Source organism: Haliotis asinina, chromosome 3 (genome assembly GCF_037392515.1).
Source record: "Haliotis asinina isolate JCU_RB_2024 chromosome 3, JCU_Hal_asi_v2, whole genome shotgun sequence".
NCBI classification, from domain to species: Eukaryota; Metazoa; Mollusca; class Gastropoda; order Lepetellida; family Haliotidae; genus Haliotis; species Haliotis asinina.
The window spans coordinates 70,592,914-70,606,277 of NC_090282.1; the positions used below are offsets into that span (position 1 = coordinate 70,592,914).

The window sequence follows — 13,364 nt, forward strand, 5'->3', positions numbered from 1 at the left end:
AGTCTGTATAATCTGAGGTGTGATTTCCAGAAGTTTAAAACTTGACCAAAAGTATTGGTTGATCGGCAATGTAATAGATGGATGGATAGATGATAATTATTACTATCGCCTATACGTCTATATTTTTATATACGCTTTACATGATAAACGAAATAGCGTAGAGAACATTTGGACTTATCCATAGATGGCTGAATTGAATGAATCATGAATTATTTAAAAGCATGATTGAATACTATTCACCCCGGGAAGGTATGAATCACAGAACTTTCAATGAATCTGTCAATATAGGTCAGCGATAATTGTCTCTGAAGTCGGTGCATAGTACGGGTTACACATAAGCTGCCATATTCCAATGATGACGTAACCCAGTGCCCGGATGTTGACTCTAACGTGGTTTGAATCACCACGTGCAGCAGATCGTGAAACGCGTGAAATTCGTGTCCAAGAGGGGTGTGAGTCACGGAGCCGCTCCCTAGGGGTTGCCTGTTCTCTAAAAATACATTTGTTATTCTGTGAGGAATTAATGACAGTGTCACACTTCCCGTCCCAAGGGGATCGTGGACAATTACAGTCTGTAATGTACATGTTAAAATCAATATACAAACGTGTTTCCTTACGGCATGCATTTTCACATTCTTCACCAGTGGTACGCATTGAACCAAATCCAGCCCGTATGGCGCCAGTTGTCTCCCTTTCGGCCTTGTCAATAATTATGATAGTGTTTGGAAAACGAAGGTGCGATTTTGTTGCCTCTCATTTTTTTTCCTAGCGAACACGTAGAGTACACGGTTCTGAGAGTAAAAATCACACGAGTTTGTGTTTTGTGGCGTTAATCCAGAGGCATTATGTTGTATGTAAGGGAACCTTTATTATTTATGTCTAGGGGGAGTGATGATGATTTTTATGGAGCCCCATGTACAGTGTCAGTGACCCCCCATATAAAATTAATGTTCAAAGTAAGCGACTGTCCATGAATCGCATAATTTTCCTTTCAGCCCAGCCATTTCCGCAATGCTAAGCCTTAAATGATGAACGAATCAGGTGATCAAGCTCACTGATTTAGTTAATGCATGTCACCGTGTTCCATTAGCGAAGGTCACCACTTCAGCCCTTAAGAAAGTCATGAAAATGACGCTATATGTCAAGTGCAACTTTTAACAACAATTATCTAACCCATGTATATTCTTATGACATTTTGTTTCTAAAATTGAGTTTTTAAACCAAAACAGTGCAAAATTATTTTTTATTATAGTTCATATTTTCCGAGAGAGGTCCATGCAGGAGATGACCGTGTCTGTGTCATCAGTGAATGAAATTATTCCTGATCAAACCAGCAGCCTTGTTTGATCTTAGCCACTCGGGAGATTGGGCCACAGTGCGTCCATCGCAAGTCAAATAAACATGATAAAATTCAGGGAATAACGCTGCGATTATCTTACATCTCAGGATAGGATTATCACTGGCAGTAAATGGCATTACAGACGTCGCGGCGTTCCCTGATTTATCTGTCAACATTTTTATCAACAGTCATGTAGGCGGCAAGCGAGCAAATTTTCACATGGATAAAATAGCATCGTCCTCTTGAGACATTCAGCTGTAAAGAAAAGTTTGATCGATTTTGCGCCAGGGTAACTACACATGGTTCATCTCTCACACATCTAAGACGAGGGTACATCCAGGCCGAAAGGCAACATCAGCAGCCATGTTTGTTAGATATTAAATGTTGGCTGACCGGCAATTGCTGGTGGCGCTATTCAGGGGTGATTTACAGGTCACCGCAACGTTAGACTGTCCGAGGCACGGCTCAAAAGCTGGTGGATGCAATTACTGTATTGCCAGTCGTAATCAATGAGCTCTTTCAATGATTGGCGGGGCCCGATGGCAAGACTTCAAGGTCATCACATAGGAGATAGGGAAGATGGATGTTTATTAGATAGATATTCTGCCATTCATACCTCGAAACAAGTACATCCAATACAGCTCATGTAAGTCTACATTCAAGTAGTTCCGTGAAATGTGGAGCGCAATATTGCAGTGAAGGCCCCGGGTTCGTTCCCCAGTAGAGGGACCTAGGTCCGGGTCCATTTGCGTAGTATCCATGGATACATAGATACATAGATCCACATTATCTCAGTTCACCCAGCTGTAAAACGGGTACCCGTGAGGATGTTCTGACCATCAGTGTGTTAGTTCATTGCGCCTACCAGACAGCATTGTTGTATGATCACCAGGGAGTTGAAAAACTATCGGAAAGTGCATTGACCGATTATAGTAATGTAGGTAGCGCCGTGAGAGGGCAATGCGCACGGATATGCGCGCCGTTTAAGCAGACTGTTCCTATACTGGACAAACATAGGTTAGGGTATATGCAAATTTCGAATAATGATCTATTTACTCACTGACACAATGATAAAATATCAATCATAAAAATATCAGTATCCCTAACTTATTTTGCCCAGTATATAACGAAATTAAGGGAGTTTCCAGGCTCATTTTGTCATGTTGTATTAAGATGATTTAACATATGTCCGGGGGCAAACTCTGTCTATATCAGAGCTTTGTGCACAGACATTATAGTATTCATGTGGGGAATATCCAGTGTGTGTAGCTGGTGATTTAGGGGATCGGATGGTCCATTCTGTTCAGACGCTGTTATGTCTGTTGTAAATTTCAGACTTGTTGTGGGTTCGAATCCCGTTTCGTTCCCATCCCGTTTCTAGGTTTGTCAGCTCTATAGCTGTGTCCTTCGTTTTCACGTCAGAGACCAAGATCACTTTGTGCATCGTTGATCCGTAGATGCATCCCTGTATCTACACGCCGCCATATACCATATAAACGTTCCTATGAAGTGTGAGAAAACCAAGTCATCTAATATCTGTTGCCTTACTTCTCATTTCTTAGAGCTACAGTACTATCAGAAATAGAGAAACACTGTTTTTAAAATATACAGGCGGTAAACAGGCTTGCTTAACAAATATTTCACACTTTCACATATTGACTACATAACCTGTAGGTATAAATGAAAAAAAAACGTGTGTTTTTCTATTTCCGGTTGAACTATAGTCTGTCTCCCAAACTCAAGGAAATATATTATCAATGTGGTCCTGCTTAAGTCCAGAATGACTGGTCATTTCAAGATTACCCAAAGTCCTGATTTAAAGAATTGCCCTGGATTATTATCCTTGTTTTCAGATATATATTTTGAAATGAAGTATCTACTGGGCTAAACGTCGGCCACTCCTCTGCCGCACTGCCTTATCTTGTTTCAGAGCAGTTGCTCGTTACAGTCCATTAGTTTGGCCAGTCTAAGTAAACTTTTCGTCACATTCCACTACTGAGTCTTGCAAAGCCTAGTACGAGGTCGCGTTAGGTAACCTTTGAGACTGACCAATCAGAACACAGCTTACCAAGTCGCGAAAGTGGACATCCGCACATACCTTCTGAACTTGTACCTTGGAAAGGATTTGTACCCGAACTATTCCGAATGCTATTTCCCATACGATCGCTACCGGGTAATGCACATGGAGCACAATACAATACCGACAATAGTGAGAAACAGTCGCTGAAAATAGCGTTTTGTCAGTATTCAAGGATGTCAGCTTGCGGACATATTAGCTAATGGTGCCCATGTCATCAGAAAGCATTAAACATACATACTGCAGGTCCAATACCTGTGTTTTATGCAGATTTTCAGTTATTGAGGGATTAGTGTCGGCGACTAGCGATTTTTTAAAGTCCCGCCAAACCCTAAACAATAGCCGATGTCTGATTGGTTAAATCCGTTCGGCCTTCTCGCGTGTGACTGGTGGGTCATGGGTCGCTCAAAGAATACCTGACACGACCTCCTACTAGGTTTCGTTAGACTCAGTAATCGAGTGTAACGAAAAGTACTGAGACTAAGTTTACTTAGACTGTTAGTTTGGCCCAGCTCAGTATGCTATGTCTGTTTATAGTTATACTCACCTGGGACCCAGCTCGGTTGTGGATGTGAACCTATCTAATGTCTGTATTCTCTATCACAAAACAATATCAAGCCTGTCTCACAGTCCCTGAACAACATTATTTTCCATATTGCCTGGCCGTCCCTGCAATGCTAAAGTCCTAAATGACACATGCCTAGATTTCCCCAGGTTCAGAGATCCTTTTCAATTTCATTGGGTTTATTTCTTACAATCAAAATTAGGTATATTCCGAGAAAGCATTAGTCTAAGCAAACTCATGCGGGATGACTCATTTTCGACTAACTGCATATGAGTACTGAGCATCTTTTGTATACTGAGTGTTCGGTGCATAGTTACTCCCCTTAGAGGTGACCAGGATGTGTGTGTTGGCCTTTACACCGTTTTTATCTGTATTCCAGACAGACAGACAGACAGACATTTTCACTTAGTAACAGGCCACCGGCCCAGAATACAATCATGATGATGTGTAACACATCACTGCATTTCACAGTATGTACGGTCTGTGTCTCATATTTACAAGATCTAAGAACAAGCATACATTTCTTATCATATCCATATTTTTATTTTCTAGAATAGATATGAAACATATATTTGTGGGGAAGTTACTAAAATATTTCTTAATTTATTTATTCCTGATACTACGGTATGCATCACATACATAAAATTCATGTCATGCATTTTCAATTAATACTATGAGATTTACAATATAGACAGTATCGTTCATTATATTTATTATCAGAATATTTGTCCCTTTCCACGGCTAGTCTATAATTCTGAATCTAGCATATATAATTTTTAAATGTTGAGGAAGCTCATGACATAACAAGTATTTCTCCACAGGTAACAGAGAGAGATTTTAAATATTTATAATGAGTACACTGTAATGAGTATCTGTTGTCTTGTAAACATGATTGCCATTCCTGAAAACAATTGTCAGATAATCTTTTTTTAAATAGTTTCATAAAGCCTTTTTGATTACCAATCTCCTGACTTATCCATGCAAAACCAAAAGCATTTGGAAAAGAATATCTATATTCCAGGAATATGGGATGCCTGGAATGTGGTTTATGAACTGTGTCCAGGTAGGGATTTAAACCTCAACCTTCGGCGAGACGACTGAACGCCTTAACCACTAGGCTATATCGCCGCTCCTGTGATAAAAAGACACGAACATTAGTCTGTGAACGCCATACCATCCCCCAAGAGAGCTGTCATTTTGTGAATAGTTATGCTCAACTGCTTCGCTCAATGTTGTCATGCAATTCATTTATCATCAAATTCAATTAATGAATATTGTAACAAGGACGAAAAAAGGCATGGCAGAACCACTTCGATGTCACCAGGGAACACTCAATGCCATTATTAATTCCAGCCACCGATGGGTTTCAGGCTCTGATGTTATTGATATAGTTGACAATGGCAATATTGCAAATATAGATTTACTCTATTTTGCCACTCGGGTAATCAAGGACAATCGGTACCCAATACATGAATGTGTTGACAACATTAAATGTATGTGTTTTGTAATGTGGTGCTGTAGACCAAGCTAAAAGTGATGGGTTTTTTCATGGCTCAATGGGGCCCGAGTGGTGGGCTCGAGTCCCAAATGGGTCAGCAGGGTAGTCTAGTGGTTAAAGTGGTCGTTCGTCATGTCGAAGACACGGGTTCGACTCCCCACATAAAATTTGTTAAGCCAATTTCTGGTGTCCCCACGCCGTGATATTGCTGGGAAATTGCTAAAAACGGCGTAAACCGAACCCACTCAATCTCTTGAAAACCACATTTTGCTTCTATTTTGCTTCACAATGCTCGTGTTCGTGGTAAACGTCAAGGAACTGTATCCCTAGGGCTTTCCGACAGTGGTTAGTTGACTGACCTGGATCCTAACAGTAATATTCTTCAAAGGGGTTTTGAAGCGACCTCACTCACTCACTCACTCACTCACTCACTCACCCCCTCGCTATCTATCGAGTATTGCGATGATGCACCTGCAATATGGCTGACTCTAAGGCGAACACGGCGTGTGGCTGACTCTAAGGCGAACACGGCGTGTGGCTGACTCTAAGGCGAACACCGCGTGTGGCTGACTCTAAGGCGAACACGGCGTGTGGCTGACTCTAAGGCGAACACGTTCACACGCCTTTTCATTGGCAGATTAATTATTTACCATTTTTACGAGAAACCTCATTGTTTCAGCTTTACTTTTAGACGTTCTATATAAAAATAACATGTATCGAAGATGGGACAATTAGGCTCAGATATACAATAGCAGTTTGCCCCGTCTGAGTGTGTTTGTTCGTCTCCTTATTGCGTGTGTTTGGCTCCTTACAGTGGAAGATGATGCTGGGGAGTACACGGCCAGAATCACCTTCTTTCCCAGGAGTTACCAGACTCAGGTCTTCAATGTCGTGGTCAAAATGTCAGGTGAGTATTCGTTTATTGTCATGAAGCCCCCACCCCCACCCCCCTCCCCCATTAATTATATATGTAGTTAACTTTTCTCTAGGAGACTAGAAGAATGCTTTTTTTTGAAAATTGCACTTGCACCATTGAAGTAATCTTGCAGACCATAGAGAATATCTGAAGGGGTCGGGGTAAAATAGTGACAACCCACACATCATGCTTTTTCTAGATAATTGTATTTAGCGGTCTCCAAGGTCCAGTATTACTATATGAGCATGAGTTATCTCCCCTAACTTGGCAGTGTGCAGAGTTGCATCATGTCCATACTTAGTATAAGGCACAAGCATGTGGTTCCCTTTTGGCAAGAGCATGACAAGCCACAATGTCTTGGAAGGACATGTGATGTCTGGTGGAGATGTTTTGAGAGTAATCTCCACCCAGAGCAGAGTTCATGAACAGACCCATGCTTCCAACAATGAAGAAACTTCTCAAGGAACTGAGTCTAACATTTCTTGACGTTTGAGTGTTTAAAATGATGATATAGACTTTTTCTTTCCTTCCTTTTTATTATATTTCATCTTTTTGTCCAGAATTTCGTAATTATTGTAGGCTGCATTTGGAAAAGATTTCATACGTTTATTACATCTTCATATTGTTTTGTTTCTTTTACACTTTTGTATGTATACATATATGTCTCTTTTGAAATTCCTTATTCTCAGACCGAGAGTCCTATGAGTCTAACAAGTCCTTATTGAAAAGAAATAATCCGTGAAGATCCGGGTGAGAATTGGTCTTCCGAAACCAATGCTTGTCGTAAGAGGCAACAAATGGTATCGAGTGGTCAGGCTCGCTGACACATGTCATCGCATTCGAATGGGGTAGATAGATGCTCATGTTGTCGATCACTGGAATATCCGGTTTATACTCGATCTGTTACAGACAGTCGCCGTATAGCTAGCTTATTGCTGACTGTGCTGTAACTCACACACTGTAAATACAACGGATCAGTCATTGCCCCTTTCCTAACAAAATAACCAAACAGTTATTGATCTCTGTTTACCGTTTTGTCCTCAGGAAAACCATATTTTAAAAATGGTGATGGAAACAAGGAAATTACTATTAGCGGAAACAACAGCATAGACCTAAGTTGTGATGCCCTCGGATACCCCAAACCGGATGTGACGTGGTTGAAAGACGACGAGGTCATCCAGCCCGATTCCAACCGCGCTAAAATAGAAGATACAGCCAGTGGTTCCCGACTCATCATCTCCAAGCTTACGAAGGACGACACTGGTGCCTATGTCTGTAACGTTGAGAATCCGTTAGGACGGAAGCAGCGGTCTTTCAAAGTTACGGTGGATGCGTACGGCATCACTAACTGCGCCATGTACTTGTGTTACGGCCTCAGTCAGGTTCTGCTGCTGGTCAGTGTGCTGTTCTTGACGTTGTAGACGAGGATGCTTGCTGTGTAGTGTACGATCTTGCAGTGGCTGGTGACGCAGCGTGATGGTGCTCGGTGGCAGTTTCGACTGGATATCGGATATACATGACCGAAGGATATTGATATCTCAAATGAATGTACACATTGACTGTTCAGTTCAATAACAATTCAGACCCATGTTATATGGTATACCATTCCAAAAAGTAGGGGATATTGGATTTACAAGATTTACAAAATAGAAATGATGAAGCCATGGAGGAAACAGATGATGAAGAAAATTCAAGGGAACATATTTATTCCATGGACAATTTATTCCATCCCTTTGGATTTATTTCGTCTGTATTGGTATATATTATTTTTTCTTATATGCATTGGCACTGGCTAATAATATGCACGCAAAATGGAATATTCCCTACTTTTTAATGGTGTATTAGCAGTTCAGATGAAAACGATTTGCGAAATGTTAACTTAATGGATTCATGTGTTCGAATTACCCTGATATTTTGTACAACTGCATGTTAATCGGTTAACACCATCGTTTATGATGTGCATTAGTGCATACGATTGACTCATCTCTGAGTGTTGAGATAAGAATGAAAGGGTGTGATGGCTTCGAGGTGTTTCCATGTCAAATAGTCCATGTAGCCTTGGAAATGAGACATTTTCAGCTTCAGTCCCAGGTGACACATGCAAACTCTGTTAATGTCCTGAACATGGAAAGACTTATCCAATATTGTGGTAAGGTGTGTTTTGGGGTTTGGTTGGGGGTGGCCCAGTTTAGACAGGTTTGTGAACACTTGTGGGCCCCCCAGGGCTGAGTGTGATACCTCGTTATACCCTTTCAAAGATGAGTAGAAAATGCTGAATGAACACGGCCAACTTTGTATGAAAAGGGGAAGTTCCTCCATCTTTGACGAGGAGACCACGTGGCCTCCGCCTTAAGCTCCACACACTGCTCTCCCTGCTTCTAGGAAGCAGCTCAAGTCAGGTTAAAGCTTTAACATGTCCATCCATACCTACTGTAGCAGTCACGTACCACTACAAATCAAATTGCTTCATCGCATAATGAACAGAACACCACGGCTGTGTTTGATCGTTGTATAAGTCTGATTCAACGTTATATATATCCCTATATATAATCGTTACGAGTGCATGTAACACAGAAGCTGCAATTATGAATCTGCAAACATTAACACGTTGCTCATCCACCATTCTACAAGATAACAGTTCTTGTAATAAAGTGTTTAGATCTAACGGTACATTGCTAACAGGTGCCCTCTTTGTGACAATCCCGGTTTCATTCCTTGCACTGTATATATTACACTAAAGAGGAATACCGTAGAGAATTGTTCAAAACAATCAACCCATCCTGTATATTTGCAGAACAGAACCCGGAATCTGTGCTCTAGTGTCATTTTGCGAACTAACACTTCGGGTGTTCATGTACACTGGTGCGGAGTATTCCCGGGTTCCTTGTCTACTCGTATTAGCTGCTTGATGTTGATACTCAGTATAAATATTTTGGGTACTTTTTCAGCATGGAATGGATATTTTGAGCATTGTATATTTGTAGACTGTAAAAGTGTTTTGTGCAGGTGCATCGGTTCAGTTTCCGACACCAAACCTGTTTAATCTACAACTGAAACTCGCTGATGAATGTCTGGTCTTGAAAATTTACGAATATTTAGAGTACTCATCAGTTTTGAAGTAATTCAACTCTATGATTATGCATGACCAGGAACAGGTTGCGCAGTCGTCTAAGGCAAGAGCAATTCGTTGTGCAGGGTTTCCTCCCTTGGATGTGCCAGGAACCTGCAGTCATCGGTTCGAGTGCTCACAGTTTTTAACCAAAACGATAAACGATTTTCGCATCAAGTTGGAACGAAGGAGGTGAAACTGAGATTCACACCTTTATGTATGAACTATAGGGCTGTGTATTGGCAATTCAACTGTATTGCAACATATTGCGATTCGGGCACCGATATGGCGATACACTGGGAACTTAAGTGTTTGACAGTGAGTGTCACTAATTGCGCACGCCAATCCTATTGTCTACATTATAAGCCCTTAAACATAACAGTTATGTTTCTGATAACAGCAATCTTACAGTAAGGCTGTAATAGTCATGGATTCTACTTCGTTTTTCATACACTATTAATAGTGTTGCAGTATGTTGTTTTGTCACTGAGTAACGAAGAAAAACATTTGTTGTGAATGAGAGCATGTGTAGATTGTAATTTAAATCATTAAGATAATCGCAAAAACTTCAGTTATGTCCTTTACCCAATATACCGGTTATTAGAAAAAGAATTTTGCAATACTTATCGTTTGAAAAGCGTATTGCGATATACCGGTTTACCTATAATACCGTGCAGCCTTATTGAACTATAAGCGGTCTCATTAACCAGACTTTAGTTCTCCCTCCCTTCAAGCAAAGGTCTTGGACATCACTTTTCAGGACAAACCAGGTTGACCAACGACATGAGCCAGGAACAACCTTTTCACAATTTCACAGTCCTAGTTTCAAACTTACGACTTTCACTCCAGGCTGCTCTTTGAAGGAGTATTTGGCAAACGTCTCGTTTCAAAATTACACACCTGAAGAAAGGAAAGTTATCGAATGACCAATAGACTGGCGAGATTGTATAGAAGCACTTCAAACGGACTATAAAAAGTCTCCTGTCTGAAATATGTATCATGGTTAATGATAGCCATTGAATCAGACAGACTGTCGTTCGGAATACCCCGAGGTGACCTTTTCCAGCTTGCATGATTGAAAAACACAATCCGATTGTCGCTTTTCGGATTTTGAAACCGACGCTCTGATTGGTTTAGATGAAAGGTCGTGATCAATAACGGAATGTCCTCAAAACTGTTTTTGACGGAAGTGAGAACAGATCTGAGTTTTAGTTCCAGTAAATGCATTTAAATACTTGCCCAATCAGGGATGTCAGCACAAGTTCTAATAACACAGTACCAGGAACATTGAAGGTATTGAACTGAAAAGAGACAGGCCCACTGTGAGTACAATATCTTAATTGTTAAAATGCCTACTGAATAGCCGATGTCTATTGTATGGCAATGTAAGCATGTTTTAATATTCATAGGGGGCGGTAGGGTAGCCTAGTGATTAAAGCGTTCGCCCTCCAGACTTAAGACCCGGGTTCGATTCCCCACATGGTACAGTGTGTGGAGCCCATTTCTGGTGTTCCCCCGCCGTGATGCTGCTGGAATATTGGTAAATGCGGCGTGAAACTAAATTCTCCCACTCACTTTAATGTTCATGGTCCGATACTGTATTTGTGATGTGAAATACCAAAGAGCTTTAAATATGATTGGCGTGTGTTCAAGAATTTTCAAGTCCTTGAAAGTGCTTATATAAATTAGCTTCACTAATGTAATGGCCATTGTCTGTGTAGTGTTATAATGCAATGAAGGATGTATATATACCTTACCGCTTTGTCCCCCACTTTCATTTAAACATGTATACGTTTTATTTCATTAAGCCATTAATACATTTTCATTGTACATGCTGATTGATCGATATTAATGATTACGTATTCACATAATGTGTAGCTCTGCAGTTAACTACAATATAGCGAAATTGTGAGTTCGTCTTTGAAAAACCTAGTGCTGTCCGTTCACGACGGGAATATCTAGTGACCTCAGCGAAAGTTGCTGGAGGTTTGGTCCGAGTGAAAGTACATCTAATATAAGTGGGAAAAGAATTAGGTCCGAACACATGTCACTAAATTAAATATGTGTATGTTGACTTAATATTGAACAACTGGTTGGTCGTTTCTGTTCTGAATCGGTGCTCGGTACTAGCCAGCTCGCAGTGCTATTGAAGATAGGGCATTTCTCTGTGAACGAGCCTTAAATACTGAAGGCAAAAAGAAACGACCCACATACTTATGTCATGATATGTAAATGTAGTATGTTCCCTTATTTAGTTTAGTCAGTATACTAATGTCATGTCTCAAGCTTTGATTGGTCCATCGCGATCGATGTATCTATCCTCAATGTGTTATCTGCTCCTGGCTGTACATCGCGTTATGAATACAGTAAAGATAACCGCTGCTTCACGACCGCTGTGGCTTTGCTGTCAGTGTCTTGTTTTTTAAAGACTTTAGTATGCTTGATAAAAAGAGAAGGTTACCTGTGAAACAGTGTGGGGTATGTCAGTCTCCTTGTATCCTTGAACAGGAAAAACCGATATAATGCATCGGATGCTTAATGTATTCGCGTGAATTTAAATTGAAAGTTTGTTTTTTTTACATAACTGAAAAATTTTAAGTTTAATCTCCAGCTATCTTACCATTTTCACTAATGTGGATGTTAAGACGTAATATTTATATGATTGATAGCGAAGACTTTTTAAACGTCATGATCAAAAAGGTAAATTGCCTCACTTATGCTAATGCGTTTGGCCACAACACAGACATAATCTGTGCAATTCTAGATGACCATTTAGTGTTTTAACACAGTGCTCTCCCTCCCTTCATTTGTCAACTGAAATGAGTGATGTCATGGGTTTGTCTGATTAAGTACAGGAAGCTCGCGTGAACGTCTACCATAAAGGTTCAACGGTGTTGCCATGGCGATTTGCTTGTATGTAACTGTCGAATGTTTATATGTTTTAGAAAAAGGAATAAATATTCGTGTTTAACTTTCCGATGTTTTCTTTTCTGGTGATTATCCCAATCATTTTTGTATTTTTTTATGTCAGCAATGGAGTGTTGTGCCTCAACTGTGTGACCAATTCCAAACATTTCCGCCATTGAGAGATACTGGTTCCAGCTCACATCCCTACAGTGATTGACACAGTTGCGTGTTCAATACCCTACAATGATATAGACACATGTGTGTGTCCAATGCTCTGCAATGACATAAACACAGGTGTTTGTTCAATATGCTACAATGATATAGACACAGGTGCGTGTTCAATACCCTACAACGATACAGACCCAGGTGTGTCTTCAGTACCCTACAGTGATATAGACACAGGTGCGTGTTCAATATCCTACAATGATATAGACCCAGGTGTGTCTTCAGTACCCTACAATGATATAGACACAGGTGCGTGTTCAATATCCTACAATGATATAGACATTGATGTGTGTTCAATACTCTACATTGATATAGACACAGGTGCGTGTTCAATACCCTACAATGAGATCGATACAGGGGCGTGTTCAATATCCTACAATGAGATAGACGCAGGTGCGTGTTCAATACCCTACAACGATATAGACTAAGGTATGTCTTCAGTACCCTACAATGATATAGACACAGGTGTTTGTTCAATATCCTACAATGATAAGGACACAGGTACGTGTTCAATACTCTACAACGAGATATACACAGGGGCGTGCTGAATACTCTGCAATGAGATCTACACCGGTGCGTGTTGAATACTCTACAATGAGATATACACAGGGGCATGTTCAGTACCCCACAGTGACATAGATACAGGTTCCAGTTTGTCACCCTACAGCTACAGACACAGGTGCATGATCAATATCGTACAGCGATACAGACACGATTGAGCGTCTAAT

General features: G+C 40.6%; 1 protein-coding gene across 1 annotated transcript in view; it reads left to right on the plus strand.

Moving 5' to 3' along the window:
- LOC137278391 (neural cell adhesion molecule 1-like) overlaps positions 1-8,042 on the plus strand; it is a 42,005-nt gene extending 33,963 nt beyond the window's left edge. Inside the window, exons 4-5 of the mRNA XM_067810686.1 lie at positions 6,294-6,386; positions 7,440-8,042. Of these exons, the coding sequence (XP_067666787.1) occupies positions 6,294-6,386; positions 7,440-7,816 (470 nt within the window). The 3' untranslated portion in view covers positions 7,817-8,042. The remainder of the gene's footprint in view (positions 1-6,293; positions 6,387-7,439) is intronic.
- Positions 8,043-13,364: the final 5,322 nt, after the last annotated feature.